Source organism: Engystomops pustulosus, chromosome 8 (assembly GCF_040894005.1).
Source record: "Engystomops pustulosus chromosome 8, aEngPut4.maternal, whole genome shotgun sequence".
In the NCBI taxonomy this organism is placed as follows: domain Eukaryota; kingdom Metazoa; phylum Chordata; class Amphibia; order Anura; family Leptodactylidae; genus Engystomops; species Engystomops pustulosus.
This window is the reverse complement of record NC_092418.1, coordinates 83,077,225-83,098,728: the sequence shown is the minus strand read 5'-3', so window position 1 is coordinate 83,098,728 and position 21,504 is coordinate 83,077,225. Positions and strand designations below refer to the sequence as shown.

Genomic DNA, 21,504 nt, shown 5'->3' with positions numbered 1-21,504 from the left:
ATCAGCTGTGTAGCATGTGCCTTAATATAGCCATCATTCCGGCATCAATTTTCCACATTGTATCCATTATGTGGGTTATAATAACAATCACACAGACCTATTCATTGATTATCTCTAATTGAAAGTGTCCCCTGATGGGAGTTATCCCCAATAACTCAATCTAAAAGCCGATATTTGATACCCAGCTGAGTTTGTGTAACTCTCCAGGATCTGTCAGAGGTAACGTATCCTAATCTAAAAGTGAGATAAACATCTATGGTTTTAAAAAAAAAACTGTGTTTAACCGAATTTCTATACAAATCCTGACATCTCACTTCCCTTTGCTCTGGTAACATCAGCTGAGAACTTGTAAAAACTTGGGAATTTCAATTACAGGCTGCAGTAACAATGGGGCAAACTGTGTCTGTTATGCTGGGAGTTGTTGAAGCATCTGGATCATTTTCTTTGTGGTTTATTTTCCCATGAAACTTGAATCTCCCAGCGCCCAAAGGAGTTGCCGATTCCTAGATGGTTCCATGTAGTTACAACATGTGGGATTTGTCAGAATCCTGTTTCCCAGTTACTATTTGAGTCTTCACAGTGGGGATACCCATGTCTTGAATGACATGATGGTAGAGCTCTCCTGACAGTAGTAAGGCCGCAAACATTTCTGGCTGAGGATATCCGTTTTCAGTTCCTCTGAGGATATCTTCGTGCATATAAATCCAAAACATTTTAGGAACCGTGGGAGAAATGATTTGTCCCTATTTTCCATTCCACCTTCCCATTACGGGTCATAAAACATATGTTCTTGGCCATGCCCACGTGTCAATCATCTCCATATGGAATATTAATTTATAGGAATGTATTCTGTATTCTTAAAGGGATTGTTATAGCAGTTTAGTTCTAATTTGAATCAGTTAGTAAAGAAGCCCAAAGGGGCACGTTTAGCATTCCTTGTACACCAGTTTTCTGATGTACAAGTAACATAAAGGTGCAATAGACCATGATTAAGAGCTTCGTCTTGAAACGCGTCAGCCTGGACTCCGTATTCTGTTCTTATCTATTATTCCAATAAATTTTAAGTTTTATATCGCTGATACACTGTTCCGGAAGATACTTCCTTTTTTTCTTTACCAAAAAGGTGCAATGGATGTAAAGGTGATTTTGTCATTTTGAGGATTTTTTGCCACTCACGCCACTTTTCCTAAAAGTGGGCATGGAGGGATGGGGAATATTATTATGGCCTCTGTCAAAATTTACACTAGGTCTGACATGGTATAGAGTTCAATCTTAGTAAATTAAAGTCAAACAATTTAATAACTTTAAATGGAAGTTCAAAACTTTGGGGGAATAGTTGAACTACAGAATTGATAATGACTTTGCCAATTTTCTGCTAATCCCATTTTGTCTCTTCCCATTTCTCTGCTGTCTCCCCTTCCTGTGCTCTCTCTAAATAGAGGGAATAAACAATCAGGTATTCATTGCCTTAGATGGGTCACCACTGTGGCAGCAAAGTGTCCATTATATGCATATCCTTGTTCATCCAAGTGTACTGTCCATCATTCACTTGTCAAGGAATGAAGATAGTGACTGCTCGTCTTTAGCCAGCGGCACACAAACAAGGTTGATCTGTGAACAACTGACCATTTGCTGGCTTGGATTTCACCGAACAACAGTGCAGAGGAAGGCACTTCATGCATCACAGTGATATATGATACAAGGAGTCCCTTCTTCCCTGCTGTAATCAAGGTTACAATGATGGTGTTGATGTTTTGCGGAATGGAAGACTGCTTGTATGCTCACTATGATACATGGAATCACACTCACTGCACTGTGGTCAGTCATTTTTCCGCTGTGATGAAGATTACAATGTCGAAATTGATGTTTTGCAGGGAAGAAGGGACTCCTTGTATCATATATCATGATGATCCACGGAGTCCCATCCCCTACACTGTGGTCAGCCACTTCACAGCTGTAATGAGGATTACAGTGTTGGAGCTGATGTTTTGCAGGGAAGAAGGGGCTCCTTGTATCATATATCACTGTGATCCACAGAGTCCCATCCTCTGCACTGTGGTCAGTCACTTCTCAGCTGTAATGAAGATTACAGTGTTGGAGCTGATGTTTTCCAGGGAAGAAGGGACTCCTTGTATTAAATATCACTATGATACATAGAATCCCATCCTCTGCACTGTGGTCAGTCCGTAAAAACTGGTCAGTGCATGGTTCGTTTTTCACAGACCCACTATGGTGTGTGCCAGTGGTCTTACTCTACAGAAATAAATAATACAAGGTACCACCAGCTTAGAGGTCTTTTTACATGGGGAATAGAAATCTGATCAGTCACTGGTTTCATAATGTTAACAAATATGTGAGCAAATTACTACTGCAAATAAATATTTGCCAACAAAAAAGATCTCTCATTAAATGTTATGTCCCTCCCTGATAGTCATGATATAACAGCATGGAAACGATGGCATTCTGGTATCTAAACGACATTATCCTTAATTTTATTTTTTTGCCCAAATTTAAGGGAGAAGTCATACTTCTAAAGTGTATAGACTCCAACAATTTGGGGTCAATGGTTGAAATGTGGTAACTATTTCCACTTTGTGCCATCAATTTGTTTCAATACCATTGACTATGGACAAGGGCGATGCAATATTTGGACAAGAAAAAAAATCTGATGCTTTTCTAACTTTATGCATCCCTGTGAATGAGGTTTGTTTTTGCAGAGGCCTCATTGTAAGAACTTCCTCCCTCATGGTTGTAGGCAAACATCTATATGTGAAATCCATCAATGGGTGCAGCAAACTTCTCCAGCTATCTGCCTCTAGATCTCGCCTATTCTCAGGTGCCAACCTTTTTTGCAGTCATCTTTTTTATTTGACTGGCTTTTAGTCAAGCCCTAAAAACAAGAACAAACATTGGGAATTCCTAACATTTGTTCCAGTCTTGTGTAGGCAAGTTTATCCCAAACTTTCGTTAGAAAACACAAAGGGTAACACCAAGTTTGACAAAGAATAATACAGCCGCAGATTGGATGAACTCAGACGTCGTTCTTATCTAATGCTGTGGGAATTTCGGATCGTCTCACCTCATGCCCAGCTCTGTAAGAAGATATTGTGAATGACAGGAGATGGAAGCCAAATGTCTGAGCCAACGAAAAGAAGACTAATGAAGCAAAAGTATAACAATGTAGGCGAAGATGTTTCATCCAATAAATAAGACAACGTATTCTTTCTTGCTTGCCCTCAGTCATCTCATCACACTTAGAGCAGGTTGTAAAATTAGCCCTTGACTGTGACCAGTGTATTGAGCAATTAAAAGCCAATATGCAGTCTCCATTCTTTCCCCTTGGAAATAGCTGAGGGCACAGCTTGAGATGCTGTGAGCAACAGAGCAGAAGAGACCTTTGACCCGTCTGCTACCTCCATCCACTTGCTATTAACTTTTACTTCAGATCTAACAAAGTTTTAATTTGGAAGGGATTTGTAAATGCTGTGGAACTTAGTAAACCTAACAAGACATTCTACTGTATGTTTGACAACGTCCGTTGTCTTCATGTGTAGCTTGAAGCATCAATACATGGAGTAGCAAGTGTACTATAATTTGTGAATGGAGTATTTCTTCTTCGAGTTATGTTAAGTATATAGCCCTTTCATGTCTTTATCTGTGCTCTGTGCAGGGATTCTCCTTACACTTGCATGCATTCTATCTCCATGGCTTGGCAAGTAACAATATGCCCTTTGTTGACTTTTTTTTTTTCTCCTTCATAATTTCTGTCAAGAGTGAGGTCAATTGTAAAGTTCTGTGAGGTTGTTTCAGCTTTTCCACACTCAGCGAGGGGCAGGCGTCTGATAAGGAGGCTTGGTCTGGTATTTCTGTAGCCACACCTCTGCTAGTTCTGCTTCTTGTTTGAAGGGTAATGTGTAGTTTGCGAGCTGTAGAGGACAAATCAATGTGAACAGGCAAAGTTTCTGAAAGTGATCAGAGCCTCGCTACCATGGCTCTGACAAAGGTCTGGCCTGTGGTTGCTGTCCTGATGGTCATCTTACCTGCAACATCAAATGCACAGATTTTGAATTGGTTTGGTTGGGGAGCAAAGCCGACATCTACTGCCACCACAATTCCTACCACAAATCCTGCACTTTTGACTTCATCTGAAGCAGCTCTTCTACCTGATAAATCAGCAACAGAAGAAAAAAGTCTTCCTGAAGAAGTAACAGCTACAAACAAGGATGCTTTTCCCATGGATACAAATAAGAAGCTGTCTTCTACTTTGCTGCCTGATCTCACACCTACATCTTCATCATTCCATCCTAAAGCTACAGCATCTTCACCTGCAGTGAGTAAACCTCCTCAATCCAATGAGACCTTCACCCGAGCAGCTGCAACAACAACAAATGCAAGCACACCGACAACATCAACACAACATCCAACTAAGACCTCAGCAGCCACCTTGAAAAATCAGCCACAAATAACAGAAGCTCCTCTGAGAATCCCACCAGAAGAGACGTTGTTCAGCCTTTTTCAGGTAGAGATGAATTCTGAACTTGAGACCACATCTAAGGATGAAACCACCTCTGTGCCTCAAGTTTCAACTGCTCAGAACTTAGATAAGGAAAATATTGCAGGTGTGGGGGCTGAGATCCTAAATGTTGCTGAAAATATCCGAAACATTGTGAGTGTTTGGTCAGAAAAACCTGAAAATGATTTGAAGACCTTGAGTGATCAAGAAGAGATGAATAATATGACGGACTCCAATGTTCAGATAAATGGGACCGGCATCTTAAATCAAACAGGTCCTGAGCAGAATGAAGAAATTTCCAATGTGACTGTCCCGAATGTTCAGATAAATGAGGGGGACATCTTAAGTCCACCAAGTCCTGAGCTGAATGAACAAATTATCAATGTGACTGTTCCAACCATGATTAATGAGGTGGGCATCTTAAGTCCATCTGATCCTGGACAGAATGAAGAAAACATCACTGAAACTAACAAAGACAGTCAACTTTCCAGTTCCAGCAATGAGACTATTAACGTCAGTGCAAGGAATCTTACATCACCAGGTATTTCCCCTTTTCCAGTCTATGCGGCAGCGGAGTCAGGAACCAGCCAAATGGGAGACCAAACTATAGAGCCATTGCAAAGTTCGGAATTAGAAGGAACATCACTACATTCCGCCCCAATGGACTCGCAGACAATGCAGATCAATGCAAGTCACGCGGGCAGCATGCGCACTGCGCTTCCAATGAATATAACCAGCTCTCCTGCCAGTGGCCTATCCCATTATGTCATAAATTCTACAATCTCACATGCGAAAAGCAATATACATAATGATTCTGCTGATTTCAATCAGTCTGATGAAAAAATTGGCCTCCAAAAACATTCTGGGATAGCTGCCACTGCTGACAAATATCATGCCCCTAATTCCCATATAGTAGAGGGACATCATAACTCCAATACTTCTGATCATGATTTACTAACCAGCGCTAAAGCTTCTACCTCCACAGCTTTTAGAAATAATCGCACAGAGACTGCTTTCCATTTGCTCAAATTGACTCCATCCGACGCTCATTGCTTGCCTGTCCCCATCAACTTGCCATTCTGCCGCAAATTGGGAATTAAAACTTTTATGCTACCAAATTTTATGAATCATACCAGTGTGCTGGAAATTCAGGCTGCTTTGCATGATTGGGAGGGGCTTCTTAAATCTCATTGTCACCGCTACCTGGAATGGTTCTTTTGTTTACTACTGGTTCCAGGGTGTAACCCTTCCTCCTCCTTAGTGTTACCACCAGGCCCATGCCGGGGGTTTTGTAAGGTTGTACAAGATGCCTGTTGGGACCTTCTGAAGGGAGCACATCTCCCTGTGTCATGTGACTCTCTCCCTGAGGAGGATTCTGGGGTTCCTTGTGTGTATATTCATTTTTCCACAGGTTCTGAGACAATAGAAGTCTCAAATTCTTCAGGTAAGTGACTTACCAGTAGTCAGTTGTCAAAAGAACATAAATTCTATGTTAAAAAAGAGGTAACCTTACATTTATCTGCCATTTAACCGTCTGGATATTTCATGTGGTTTTCTGTTTAAGTTCTCTAGCAAAAACTTTAATAACTTTAATTACAGGGAATGATGTTATTTTGAAGATGGTGAGCGTTCTCGCAGCTGTCATTGTGTGGATGTTTTTTTTTTCAGGTTTTACAGATTTTCCTGTTGTAAAATTGCTATGACTGTCTTCTGTCTTGTTGTTCAGCATCAGCTTCTGTATGTACAGAGCCAGAGGTCCAGTGGCGTAACTAGGAGCGACAGGGCCCCATAGCAGGCTATTGCATGGGGCCCCCCTTCCCTCTTAAAAATATACATATTAGTATACTCACACATGCGAGTTACATATCACATATAAATACACTCATGTGCATATACACATACATCCAGTGCCCTATGCAACATACTCACATACAGTATATACAGACACCATATACACATCAGAGATACTGCATATATACATCACAGTATATGTTATATACATATTATGCTGGACAATGTGCAGTACAATATAGATATAATGGTGCACATCCTCCATTCTTTATTGTGTCAGGTTGGATGATGGGGCCCCCTAACACTGAGGGCTCCATAGCTGCTGCTATGGCTGCTACCGCTGTAGTTACGCCCCTGCAGATGTGTGTAAATGACAACATTGGTCATAATCAATTGGATGATCTGGACTAAGTGTGTCATGGCTGGGGTTCACATCTTCGAGAATCCACCAGTCATGAGAGAGATCATAAGGTGTCCTCCGTTTCAATGGCGTGATTCCACTTCATTGGATAATTCATGTTTTTCTTAACGATAAATTGCAGAAATAGTAACAGTTTGTTCAGTCAAAGCTTTTTTTTCCCCCATTTAAATAAAAAAATTAAAAGGGTTGTCCATGTTCAGCAAATTACTTGATATGGTTTGTGTAAGGAAAAGTTATAGAATTTTCCGATATACTTTTTGTATCAATTCCTCACTGTTTCTAGATTTCTGCTTGCTTTCCTGCTAAAGATAGATTCTATATTTACTACTAGTGGATAGAAATCTGTCCGTGATCATGTGATGTCACACAGGTGCACGGCTTGTTATATCACAGAGTAATCAGAGCTGTATGATATAACGAGCCTCACACCTGTGTGACCATGGACAGATCTCTATGGACTGGGAGTAACATAAAAGCTTCATAAAAGGACAACAAGCAGAGATCTTGAAAACTGTGAGGAATTAATACAAAAAGTATATAATAAAATTGTATAACTTTTCCTTACACAAACCATATCAATTATTTGCTGAAAGTGGACAACTCCTTGAAGGAATTTTGGTAAAATAATAAAAGGAATCCCTTTTTCACTCTAGTGCTGTTGCTCTGGTCCTCCTTGCCAGGCTTTTTTTTAATTGGCTACAGTGATGTCATATGTAGCGGCTTGAGATTGCTGCAGCCAATAACTGGCAGTGATATGAGCCTATATACCGGTACATATCATCACTGCTGACTGTCATATAAGCAAAGTCAGGTGGGGAGGACCAGAGCAGCTGTGGAGGGTTAAATATATCAGACCAAGGGAGCATATAGGAGCAAGGCATTTTAGCTCCCAGGGCAGTGTTGCCAGTTCTGTTTTTGTGGCTCTATAACAAGGTAAAGGAAAACTCACAGATAATTTTTGCAAAATTTTATCAGGACAGTCCAGATGTGTTTGGGTGATTGCTTACCAACAAATGTTGCAGTCAGTGCAGGGGCGTAACTAGGAGAGGCTGGGCCCCATAGCAGATTTCTGCATGGGGCCCCCCTTCCCCTTAAAATATATATATATGGCAGGCACACGTCGGGCGCGTTGGAGAGGAGGAGAGGTGAGCGCGGCTCACCCCTCCCCTCTCCATAGAGAATAGAGCCGCATGGTCGTTCTTACGGCCATAGATTGAGCACGCTCTATCTCTTTTGCTCGAAACAGTGAGTACTCGTTGTGCTCACCGTGCCGAGCCCTGGCGTATAGAAGCTTATGGGGGAAGTATATCCGGCAGCAAATCTGCGGCCAGATATACGTCCCCCATATGTTCTTGGGAAGGTACCCCTATACAGACATGTTTATACAATTACACACATTTATACACTGATATATACACACCTTTATATACACACATAAAGTTCTACTCTCGTATACTCACACCCTTATACATACAAGCATTCACTTATACACACACATTTATGCACTCCTATACATTTATACACTAATACACAGAGTATATACAAACTCATACAGTATACACATTATATACATATAATACATTTACAATACACACACACACATATATATATATATATATATATATATATATATATATATATATAAATAAATATATATATATATATACATACATACACAAATACAGTATACACTGACCATATATACACATACATGCAGGATAAAAACACCATATACACACATGCTGCATATACATACAGAATATACACATACATTCAGTATATACAGCATACATACTTACCACATACAAAAACACACATATATATATATATATATATATATATATATATATATATATGCTGATATAAATACATGCATGTAAAAATACAGTATTTGCTTCAATGCATTTATACACAGTATATACATGTATACATAGTAGATGCATATATACACATATACATAGGATTTACATATATATATATATATATATATATATATATATATATATATATATATACGGAATATGCATAAACAGTATATGTATATATATATATATATATATGTATATATACACATATACACAGTATATACACACATATTCACAGTATATATACAATATATACACATATACACAGTATATACACACATATACACAGTATATATACAATATATACACATATACAATCAACTGTGCCGCCCTGCAGGCTGATGAGCGGGCAGGTCAGGGAGATGAGGGGGGCGGGTCAGAGAGGTGGCTGGGGACCGGGTCAAGGATATGAGCAGGCAGGGATCCCGGAAAGAGGTGGATGGGTGGGCGGCCGGGCTCAGGAGACGTGTAGATGCACAGAGAGGGAGGGGCCCGGGGGCACGATCCGGCACTGCAGCCCCGGACCACTTACCCCAGGCCGTGGCAAAGCACTGCAGGGAGCGTGCATCCCCGGGCCCCTGAACCTCACGGGCCCCGTAGCAACCGCTACGGCTGCTACGGCGGTAGTTACGCCACTGAGTCAGTGACTATAACCCGTCAGACTTTTGCCAAGTTTGGGGTTTGTCACTTATGATTGAAAGACATTGGTACATATTGGCCCACATCTCCAGCACTTCTGGTCCTGGCTGCCACTAACATGAAGATGATGAAACCAAAAAGATGCTATACTATAATTGTCCCACTGATACTGATCAATGCTCTGCACATTGGCACATTATAGGCATACTCCAGTGGCACACCACCAGTACTGAAGTGTAGCTGGACTGTTATATGACAATTGTCATAAAATGTATAATTTTGCTTCACCTTCTAATCAGTCTTCATTGTACAAGCATAAGGCCATGGGCGTAACTACAGGGGTAGAAACCATTGCAGCCCCCTGGGGCCCACAGTGTCAGGTGGCCCCGGCATCTGGGTTATTGGATGTGTATATGTTGTGTGTGTGTGTGTGAGGTGTGTGTATATTCTATATGTCTCTATATGATATTTTATGTATGTGTGTATTTGCTGTATGTATGTGTGTATATGTGAAGTTTTTCTGTGTCTATGCTGCAATATGTGTTTATACGGTACTGTATGTTTGTGTGTATATTTTGTATGTATATGTGGTGTGTGTGTGTATACTGCATGTATGTCTTAGCAGTCTGTGCACATATGGTGTGTATATGTTTCATGTATATATGAGTATATAAATGTGTTTGATTGTAACTCACATTTGTGATTTTTTTTTTAGCAGAAGTCTGCTTTTAGGCCCTGCCTTTCCTAGTTACGCCTCTGCATAAGCCTAGATAACATGCAGCTTGCCCAGATGTGTGGTAGCAGTGATAAGGATGTCCTTGAATCCATATTAACAAATTAGATGTTTCTATGTAAATAATAATGGCAGCAGTGTTCCCATAAGTCACGCTGGTATAGACGCTCGATTACCCCCGGTCAGCTGATGCTTTTCCAGTGATTTGGTCTCCCTGATAATACGTTGGCACATGATTAAAAAATACCGAGAAGGGTTTGAGGCTGACCTTGGAGCCATGTGCATCATGTGGACTACTATTCCCTGCCAAAATTTCTGTTTATCTGTACAAACAGCAGATCTTCCTGTCTTCAGTGGAGAAGTTCTCGTTATTTCTGTGCCCACCTTGATGCCGGGGGCAGGAGGTGGCATGGCTTTTAAGCTCCACATCAAAGACATTCATGTTTGCTTAGTTTCTACATTTAAAAGTGGAAATTATATTTGGGTAAGACAAGAGTTTTAGGCTAAAGCTTTTAAGTGATGCTTCATCTTTTGTGGAACTTAATAACAACTTACTTTAAGATGTAATACTTTCCTTGAACAGCAAATTCCTCATCTAAGGGTCTTTAAAGTCTCTTAGTCCTTTATGTATCAGAATGAAGCGAATACTATAGTATTTTTTTGTACTGGTGGGTTTTCGTAGCTTCCTAATATAATATTTAGACTCCTTGAAGTCTCCGGGCTGCCCATTCATTTCTAGGGAGTTGACAGAGATTAATGAGCGCCATAACCGGCAATTTCCGTCAGCTCGGTAGACATGAACGGGGAGGCCCAGCCTTGCATGATTGGCTGCTCTGCTCATCTCCGGGAACAACAAGGGTTCCAACAGAGGTACATCAGACCTACCATTCTCGTGATCTGTGGGGGCTCTTCATTGAGACCCCCACCAACCAGCAAGTCTGGCCTGATCCTGTAGATAGGGCCTAACTTGTTTCATTAGAAAACCCCTTTAATGACCATTTCAGAATCCCCATCATATAATGATCACAATGAGACAACTAGACATCTTAGACTTTGGTTGTTATCTCATTTTTCTGTTGATATGGGATAACATTCTGATTGTCGGAGATCTGATTATTCATTGGCAGAGCGATACGTCACGTTTTCCACAGTTCTTGGCTTTCTCTGGAATTTTGATTCCCAGAATATGAGAGTTTCATAGATACCAAAGTGCAGTCCTCTGCCAATTTTCAAAGCCCCACAGTAATAAATTGAATGGCAGGTCATATGCTTGACCTGCCACTTCATCAAATAGAGAAAATGGGCCCCATATTCTTGTGGTCAGTGCGGTCCCAGTAATTGGACCCCTCTAATCTGATTGATATCTCCTATTTCTGGATCAAACATGGTACAGCCCCTTTAAAGGATTTTACATTTCCATACTTTACACTCACTCAAGATAACGTCTCCCATCATTGTCCATGATCCTCCCTAGTTAGGGGACAGTCCTAAGCGTATGCTTTGTGTGTGGAAATTCTAAGTTCACAACATACCCCAAGTCCCTTTGGTCACTTTTTTCATGTTAGTGGATTGGTTCCATTTTGTTCAGGCTCTTTTTCACTGCAAAAAGTACCGACCTTATGTAGAAGGCTCTCAAAGGGATACTATTTGTGGCTGCTTGTGACACTCTAGTCCTGGTTGGCTTGCTTGGTACCTAGCAGGGTCGAAACTATGCAGTCTACAAAACCTTTTACATGCTAATCAAGGATAAGATTCTAGATTCATTATAACATTTCTTTTACATTTTGTATTTTGTTTTTAAGAGGAAGAGGGATGGAAGGTTACCTGTACCTAGGAATTTAGAATTTTCACTTGTATTCGTCACCAGAGTTAGTGAGACTTACCTGGACTTGAAAAATTTTTAATGAATCCCAGAGAATATATTTCATGATATATACTTCCCATGGTGACCTTAATTGCCCATTCTATTATCTGGATAGGAAAGTAATGGCTTACCCATGACACGTTGAAATGTTTTTGCTGACACTATGCAAGCTCACAGCTTTTGGAGTGGGGGCAACTCTCCTTTTTGGCTTCTGTTTGTGCCGAGTTCTCAGTCGTTGTCCCGCTTCCTGGTACTGATGGTGTCCTTTTTCTGCTCATCCTTCACTACATGACCGCTCCAGCTTCTGGAGGCCGTAAAATGGCCGCAGATGGAGGGTCATGTGATCTTTATCTTTCCATGAACAATCACCCTGGCAGAACCTTCTGATAGATAAGGTTCTGCCAGGGCGATAGCTCATGGACAGGTAGAGATTATATGATCCTCCGTCAGCGGCCAAAACGTTTAATAGGTGAATATTAGTAAATTACCTACTGTAATATCCTGCCCCCCCCCCCCCCCCACTTACACACATATTACAAAAACATGAGATAAAGTGTCAACCAAGCCGTGGCATCTTTTTAGAAGTACATGACCACGCTTTAAGGATCCATTTGGACCTCCTTACATAGTAGGAACCTTGTGTCTCATGGTATTGGCCCAGTTTCCTGCTATAAATTGCACTAGCTGTAATTTATCTCTTTATAAAGTAGGTGTCATTGAAATCGGGCATGCAGAGTGATCTGGAAGTTTTCAGTTCTCATCCAGCTTATCAGCTTTAGGCTTTATCATGTGGAAACTGGCATTCAGTACCAGATGCTGAGCAGCACAAGATGGTAATATGCTTAGAAATGGATTGTGATGCAGTGCATTCCACTGATATGAAGTGCTTAGGGAAAATTCTGCTGATAGATTTGGCTCCATCCTTGCGGTGCTGTACCCATCACTGGACATACTGTACGCCCATGTACTGTATCCCACATCTGCTGTATAAGCCGCGTCCAGCACTTGTTCCTGTACTCAGCAGCTTTGGCTTCTCAGTCCAGGCAGCTGTTTCCTCTTCATCATAGCAATTAGTTCAGTTAGTGATACAGAGGGATGTTTTCCATGTGGGAATGGTGTTCATGCTTTGCTGACATCTGTATAGTACTGTACTTCACAGAGCAGCATTGTAGTCCGAAATCTCTTAATCTGCCTTCTGGAGTGTGAATTCTGAACACACAGCCAGGGAATGATAAGGACCTTCCCAATCACGGTATTGCAGATATGCATTCCCTGTGTAAATAGATATCCGTAGAAGATGAGCCACAGTATAGTAGTCCCATAGATTCTTTTGGAGAAGTATGCAATTTTTTTTTTATTCTTTCATTGAAAAAAAAATGTGTAGTTTAAAATTTCTTAAATAGGTTGTGTTACAATAGAGAGAATAGTGGATAAGTGTCAGATCTCTGGATTTTTGACCACTGGAAAGCAATAACATGAAGGAAGACTTGAGGATGTGGTCACATGGTCCGCTTGTGGGGCCTGTGCCGATTGCATCCAAGTTTCCTCTGAAACACAAGCAATTGGTAACACGCACTGTCTCTTGAAATGACTAACACAGAACAATATGCAGGTATGTATCACTAACATGTGGTATTGTATTGGGTGACATAGCCACCCTGCAAGCTCTATAGAAGTGAATGGATCTTAGGATGAGCATGTTCACCTGTGCTTCATTCACATCTATTGGATTGGGTGACATAGCCACCCTGCAACCCTATAAAAGTGCATGGAGCTTAGAGCATGTGAACATGTGCTTCATTCATGTCTATTGGATTGGGGGGGGGCATGATCATCCTGCAAGTCCTATAGAAGTGTATGGATCTTAGGATGAGCACATTCACCTGTGCTTCATTCATGTCTATTGGATTTGGGGGACATGATCATCCTGCAAGTCCTATAAAAGTGGATGGAGTTTAGGATGAGCATGTGCTGCATTCAGGACTTTCTCACTATTATTGTATAGGAAGCAACCTGTCCTGTATGTGGCACTATCCACTCTTTCTAGCACATTGGCCCAGATTTATAAGAAGTGGTGCAAATAACTTCAGTGCAGTTTGCCTCACTAATATGCAAGTTGCACCAGATAATTTACAGTATCTAGCGCAATCTGCACGGCTATGGGAAGTGTGGACACTTTCATTTTGGTGCATTTTCATTTATACTGTGCAACACAATTGTGTCACGTCACAGTAGTAAGCACTACCACACCCCTTTAGGTACACAATTTTTGTGTGCAGCCACGACACAATAGTGGCACAAACACTTTATAAATACACGTGCATGCTCCAAAGACGTCCTATTTAGTGCACAGTTAGACAAAAAACCGTCACGGCCAGAATAATGTAACTGACCCAATGGGACACATTTACTTAACCGTCCTGTCGCGATCCCCGCCGTGCGTTGTCCGACAAGGATTTGTGTCTCCCGCGATTCACTAAGATCGTGTGTCCCATTTCCTGCATGTGTCGCTTCCCCGCTCAGGTCCCCGGAGTTCACCTTCTTCTTCCTGGTGCATGTGAGTGCTGATCTTGCAACACAATTTGCTTTTTAAATTCTGCGGTTTGTCCAAATCATTCGGGTTATCTGGCATCCACGCCCCGATTTGTGTCGCATGCAAGCCGGCGCCAATGCGACACAATCCACTCGCGTGCGCCAAAAACCCGGGGCAATTCAGGGTAAAACGGAAAAAAATTGCGAAACCCCACAAAAATGCGGCGTTCGGACCCTTAGTAAATGTGCCCCATTGTGCTCTTGTATTGCATTGGTTTCATGAGAAAATTGAGTCCATAACCCAAATCAAACCAAAATAATGGTGAACATGTTTCTATTTCGATAACAGACACATCCGTATTTCATTAGTTTGTCTCTTGTTTTTCTATATAGTTTTAAATGTAAGCACTTTTCCTCAAAATCCACTATTTCCCCAAAATCACTTTAGATGACGTATTTCCTCATCATCCACATTCAAGAAGACAAATAAGTGTAATTTATCCTTAGAAACGTACAGAAAGGATGAGGCCTGGAAGATGATTTACTGGGTGCTATACATATCAGGATGAACCAACTCTCAAAGCAGATGTTTCATATATGGGAAAGTATTTGAGTTAGGGCAGAGGACATACCGCTAGATTTATTGGTCTGTGGGGGGAACACTTGGGGCTGGTAATATGAAGCATACGTATAGTAAATATCATTGGACATCATGGATGCAAACATCCTTAAAAGGGATCCTGTCAGCTCCCGGGTCACATATATACTAAACATATGGCAATGTTGGTGGGGTAACCAGCACTGTAAGCATGACTTTCTTAAAGGAAATCTGTTCCCAGAATTAAAAGAAGGCCACAAGGTACGGTTCACACTAAGGACTTGTGGATTTTGCATTGCTTATCATTAGACTACTTGCTCCGGACTATAATTCTGGTTGTATACGCAAAAATGAGTTCATGCATGGGTGTACGGCCCCTTTTTTATAGACCGATTGACCCGAATGGGTCCATGAAAACATTGAGTAAAACCTGGTTGCATTATGGATGAGAATCAGCCACGTACATGTGAATGAAGCCATAGGTTATATTGGGGAGATTTATCAGAAGTGTTTGAGGTAAAAAATGTTCTAGTTGCCCATTGAAACCAATCAGAGCTCATCTTTAATTTTATAAACAACTGTGGGAAAATGAAAGCTGAGCTCTGATTGGATGCCATGGGCAACTCAGACACTTGTGATAAATCTCCCCCAATGTGTGTATATGTGACCATAACATATTTAGGCTAGTATTGGACAATGTATGGCATCTAAATAAAGTCAGCCCTGTTCTGGAGTGCAGGACTAGGTTGGCACCAAGTATATGAGCGTTGGCAGCATCGATAGCTCAGCATGAGTTATGTCGGCATGAAATTACTGAGTGGTTACAGTAACCGGACGATTAGATGTGGATGTACAGAGAACATCTGTAACAGTAAAAGCCTCTTTATACACAATTTAGTTGTAAGAGTCAATAAATGTCAGCTGTTCCTCCGGCCGAGCAGTTTTCCCATGAAAACCCTGCAAGTGGCATATCTCCTGGGACAAGATGGAAAGAAATCTAGGAAAAATCTTGGTGGGAAAAGATGCATCTGTCAGTGTTATCTGCTGTTTCTGCCATTCATAATTAGCAGTGCCCAAAACACTGAACTGTACTGGAAAGTTCTATTACAACTGGGGCAGATAGGGACAGATTTATCATTAGGCAGGATCTTAGGATCTTACTCCAATTTTTCGTGGTCTTAGGAGCTCTTTAGATGTCTTTTGCACATCAGTTTTTCATAGCACCTTAATCAGCTTGATAAATGTGGCAAATGAGGTGACAGTGTCTGCAATCAATATGGGACTTTCTAGTTAAAAAGTCACACAAAAATCACAAATTTTTCACAACTAGTTCCTTAATATTCTTATGAATATTGACGCGGCCGTTGGGGGTGTATATATGGATGACGTATATACGTTGTATATACGTCCCCCATATGACAGCAATGGGTGCATGGCGCCGTACGGGAGCGTTATGGTGCGGCACCATACCATTCTGTACTCGGGGAAAAGATATGCCTTGCGCTATGTTTCTTTATTAAGAGGGGCGGGGGCGAGCAGCACTCACCCCCTCTTCCTCTCCTGAGCGGTGACGTGTGCCCGCCGTGCTATGGTACGGCGGGCATACGTTCATGTGAATTCGCCCTAAGTTTGTAATGACCATAATTCCCAACACTATATTACACTATTATTTCTGAAGAGCTGACACTCTTTTCAATCTTTGAAAATAGGGGAAAAGATTTGAGATTTGACACACAATTGTAGGGTTTTATATAGAACAAAATATTGTATAGAAATTTTATCAAAGGAAATATACCATCAAAATCAAGAATGATAAATCGGGGAAACTCGCTCATAGATCCAGGAACCATGACTCTGGTAATTTTCTGCTATCTTTAGGGCTCTGGGGGTGTTACCAGAGCCCCTCTGTCATGTAGCTTCCCAGGCTGTTAGAATGTCTCACCCCCCCTCGGTCCCTCAGCACTTCCCCATCCCTCTGCCTGATGTAATTTCACTGCAGCAAAGGAAGGGGCTCTGGTAACACCCCCAGGAACCCTTTAGGCTCCTTATTATTATTTTAATTATTTGATTTTAGTAAGAAGAAGGCAATGGATAACAAATACAGATGTGTCTGGATCCATGTGTAAATCCAGACACATCAAGCAAGCTTGATTTTAATGCTAGATTTCCTTTAAAGTAAAATACAATTTTGGAATTATTTACCATTTTGGTACCATAAAGGGGGTTTTCAGGATTTTAACGGTGTAGCTTGGTCTATTATCACTCCAACACTGCCAGTGGTCCACACTGGTACATGTCTATATCCATTATAATGCTATTCATGTTATGTATACAGGGCAGTGTTACTGGTTGAATATGGTTCTACTAATATTGTATATCAAAAATGGAATTTAAGACCTTCCTGAATGTATCCTGTTGATTCTTTTTCTAATTGAGCCCCCCTCCCGTCTTTGTGTTTTTTGTAGCTGTGGAGGTCGGCCTCTTACAACTTATTGGAGATCCACCACCAGAACAGATCACCAAGATTTTTGGTCCTGATAAGAATCCTGGCTATGTATTTGGAGAAGATGCCAACACAGGTCAAGTGGCCCAGTACCATCTCCCCAGCCCTTTGTTTAGAGACTTTTCTATTCTCTTCCACATTCAACCAACGACTAACAAAGCCGGCATGCTGTTCTCTATCACCGATGCCTCACAGTCCATCATCTACGTTGGCGTGAAGCTAACTGAGGTCAAAGATGGTAAGCAGCAGATCATATTTTACTACACAGAGCCTGGATCGCCAGTATCTTACGCTGCTGCCACCTTCACCATTGGAGCAATTACTAACCGATGGACTCGCTTTGCCCTTGGTGTGGAGGAAGAAGAAGTTGTGTTATTCATGAACTGTGATGAGGTGGAGAGGGTTCGGTTTGAGAGATCGCCTGATGAGATGGAGCTGGAAGATGGTTCTGGACTTTTTGTTGCTCAGGCTGGAGGTGCTGATCCCGACCGATACCAGGTAAATACATTTGTAGTCTAAAATAAGAAAGTGGACATTGGAGGAAAGGAAAACGGAGAATTAAATTGTGTACTTAGCAATAATTTTATAACTGTAGGCCAAGAACTCTTATAGAATGAGTGCATACGAAAGCATAATATAGGAGATAGTTGCCATATAGCAAACATAGTGTCGGTAAGTTATGCATTTGAATGTATGTTTTGTTATTATGTCCCACTTCTGGGAACCTCCCAATCTCTAGGGTCCAATGTCCTCAGTCCTATAGTGATTGAACAAAGTAGCAGTGCACATGTGTAATACATAAGACCTGTTTTCAGGATTGCCTCTGCTGGGAACCTACCAATCTCTAGGGTCCAATGTCCTCTCCAACATCAATTCCATTTGGGACTTTTAAAGATGGCCTAACAATGCTTCCTCCACCAGTCCCATAGAGTTTGAATGAAGCAGCAGTGCACATGTGTAATACATAACCCCTGTTTTCATGTTTGGTGTGATCTTATCCAGTGAATAGTTTATAAGTTGGGATTCTGGGCCAATTATTTTGACTGATTACCGCATAGCATCCACATGTAGCATCCATACACATATCCTAAGTTTAGAGAAAAGTAACTTATTACAATATTGGAAGTAGATTTGTCTTCACTTTCAGGGCTATGCACAGAAAGCCATTGTTCCTACACACATAGTAGATTGTAGTTACAAGATATTTTATCAGTATGTGATGTAACCGGGGTCTAGATGCTCCTGTGGGAAATTGGGCTATCGCCAATACAGAGGAATCATTTGAAGCCAATTCTGTAACCTCACCCAACCCCTGCTCCCAGCTTCTAGTGTCTTCTTACACCTTCATCAGGCCCCTTCAAGCACCAAGGTTTGAGTTCAACTGCAACATTTTCATCCTTGGTTCTTCACCATTTGCATCTCAGAGTCTTAAAGGTGTCCATCTTCAATAGAATTAGAATTGGTACAGTCTTACATTGAAGGGCTCACGTAGGTGGTGTCCACAACATATGCAGGTTTATTTCATCCACAATAAAACTCTTATATGGATCTGTAAAAAATATTGGAACTAGAGATGAGCAAAGCTATTGGCTGGTTTATAGATTCTGCACAAATCTGCCATTTTTCAGACCCAGGAGCTACTTTTTTCTTCTTCACTTTGAACAGGCTCATCTACATACAGTCCTTCACCCTGGAGGTGGATGCTCTTTAAGGAGGGTAGAGGGAAAATAGCTTTTCATTAAAAAAATCTGTGTTTTAGAGGATTAGAGGGAGTTTTATACCAATTTCCAGGACAATTGGAGTAACAACAGTTAAGGCTGTATATATTAAGAGGGGAACCAAATCTTTTAAAAGGGTTAGTGAATCTTGGATAATTTGCTTATTTCTTATTGGAAATTACAAAAAAGGCTTTTTTAAATATGGAATCTCTTCTTCCCATTAAAAAACAGTTAAATGGGACCTATCGGTTTAATTAATCGTCAATAAATAAAAATATCTTTGAAAACTGATATTATACAGCAGTACAAATATCCCTGTATTGCCCCTATGCCTGCAAAGCTCCACAGTCTGTTCATAAAGTTTACTCACCATCTATGGATATTAATGTCCTTCTAGCTGACAGGTTAACTGACAGGTTAACTGACAGGTTCCCTTTTAAAAGGGTTGTCACAATTTTAGAAGTTATCACCTTCTTAGAAGGAGACCCCCATTGATCTAGAAAATGGGATCCCCATGCCCCAGATAAAGGGGATCCTGTTCTCACTAATGAGTGTCGCGGAAGGTTGGACATGCACGCCGTAGCTCCATTATATTCTATGGAAGTGCCAAGCACTGTTCTCAGCTATCTCTGGCAGTCACATAGTCATTGAATGGAGCGGCAAGGAGCTTGCCCAACCTGCTGCTCCATCTATTAGTAAGAACGGGATCCCATGCTCTATATAAGGTGGGTTACCTTTCCTGTGGTTAGAGGATGATCCCCTTTCCCGTGGATAGAAGATAACTTCTAAAATTGGGACATCTCCTTCAATTGCTTAAATCCAAGTATCAATATAGCAGTTACACCAATACCCACAGCTTGTGTTTATATGATTAACGGGATTGTATATAATTAACCCTAGACGTCCTGTCTTGGTCTTCTCCAATTGATCCATTGTCCATTTGTTGAGTTTGTAGACCATGTCCTGGGGGTGTATATAACATAGCTGTGAGTAATATGTTTGGAATCTACTGTCTTCAATGTGTGAACAAAGCAGACATTTTCATCCCTTGGAAATTAAGGAGATGCATAGACAATGGTGAAATTGAGAATGGGAAAATATGTGTGTAATAATTACTGGGGAGGTTGCTGTGGATGCCGAACAGCTGAAGGGATGGCAAGAAAACTCACTTCATGGAGGGAGATGTCATTGCCAACAGCATAAGAGGGGTCAGTGTTACTGCCCCTGCAAGCTGCACAGAGCGATCCTCCAAGTATACACAGACCTCGCAGACCCCCGGGAGAAGAGATTTATGTGCTCTGATAGGTTTAGGAAATGAATAATCCTTATAAAATACAGAGATAATGCTCATATAAATAATATGGTTATAAAAGTCTCATGAAAAGCTTTTATGGCAGGATAGTTTTACATCTATCTCCACAGCTAATCCTCTCTGACGCTGCTCGGAAGTTATTCTACTATAATCACCAAGCAGAAGGATATCCACTAAACCAATGTGGCTACATCTAATGAGATTGTATGGTTTGGGAATATGTAGATGCACGCAAGAAGGACCCCATTATTATTTCCTGGGGGTTTGTACACGTAGAAAATCCAAATTCACTCTCATTTGGGAGATAGATGAGTGTGTTTTTTTGCATAAAGCCAAGGTCTGTTGAATGGTCGGATGTCAAAGAGGCAGTTAAATAATAATAATAATAATAATAATAATAATAATATCATCCTTCTATGCAAATCCATTTTCCAGGATGGGATAAGGATAGCATTGCATATTTCCCAGAATTCCACAGTGGGAGCCTCAATGGCTGTAAGTCTCCACACGTCTCCAATGCGGTATTAAATGGCAAAGTCTCTGTAAGGAGAGCTCTTACTTCCTGGCCTTCATCCTTCTTTAGCTCTGCTTATTTGGATACCTCTTTTGCCACCTAGTAGTTTCCACAATGAGAAGCAATTCTGCCCCGCAAACCACTGTACATGTAGCTATCAACCATTATTTACAAAGCTACATAGTTACAGTCCCATGTGCTTTTTAGAGCAGTGATGATGAACCTTTTAGAGACAGAGTGCCCAAAGTCAACCAAAACCCACTTATTTTTCGCCAACACAGTGATTTAAGCAGTAACTGCTCTGTCGCAGCTTCCACTCGTATTGGTCTTCTGTGGACACAAATATAGTAGAAAGAAGGAGAAATTCAGATTATTATTGTAGCTTTGCTCCTGGGCCCCTGTAATAATCGTAGGGCCCATAGGAGGAGTCTTCAGGAGTAATAAAGGTCTGTGCACACCTCTTTTCTCATCCTTTGGTACCAGACAGCATGGATGTGGGTC

The 21,504-nt window shown here is 41.1% G+C and overlaps 1 protein-coding gene across 3 annotated transcripts in view; it reads left to right on the top strand.

Moving 5' to 3' along the window:
• COL18A1 (collagen type XVIII alpha 1 chain) overlaps positions 1-21,504 on the top strand; it is a 117,240-nt gene that overhangs the window by 61,756 nt on the left and 33,980 nt on the right. Inside the window, exons 1-2 of one of the 3 annotated variants that reach the window (XM_072121558.1) lie at positions 3,894-5,054; positions 17,422-17,957. In XM_072121558.1, coding sequence (XP_071977659.1) covers positions 3,989-5,054; positions 17,422-17,957 — 1,602 coding nt within the window. In that variant the 5' untranslated portion in view covers positions 3,894-3,988. Of the gene's footprint in view, positions 1-3,893; positions 5,055-5,089; positions 5,958-17,421; positions 17,958-21,504 lie in introns of those variants that run through there. The other 2 variants (XM_072121559.1, XM_072121560.1) reach the window with 2 other exon arrangements.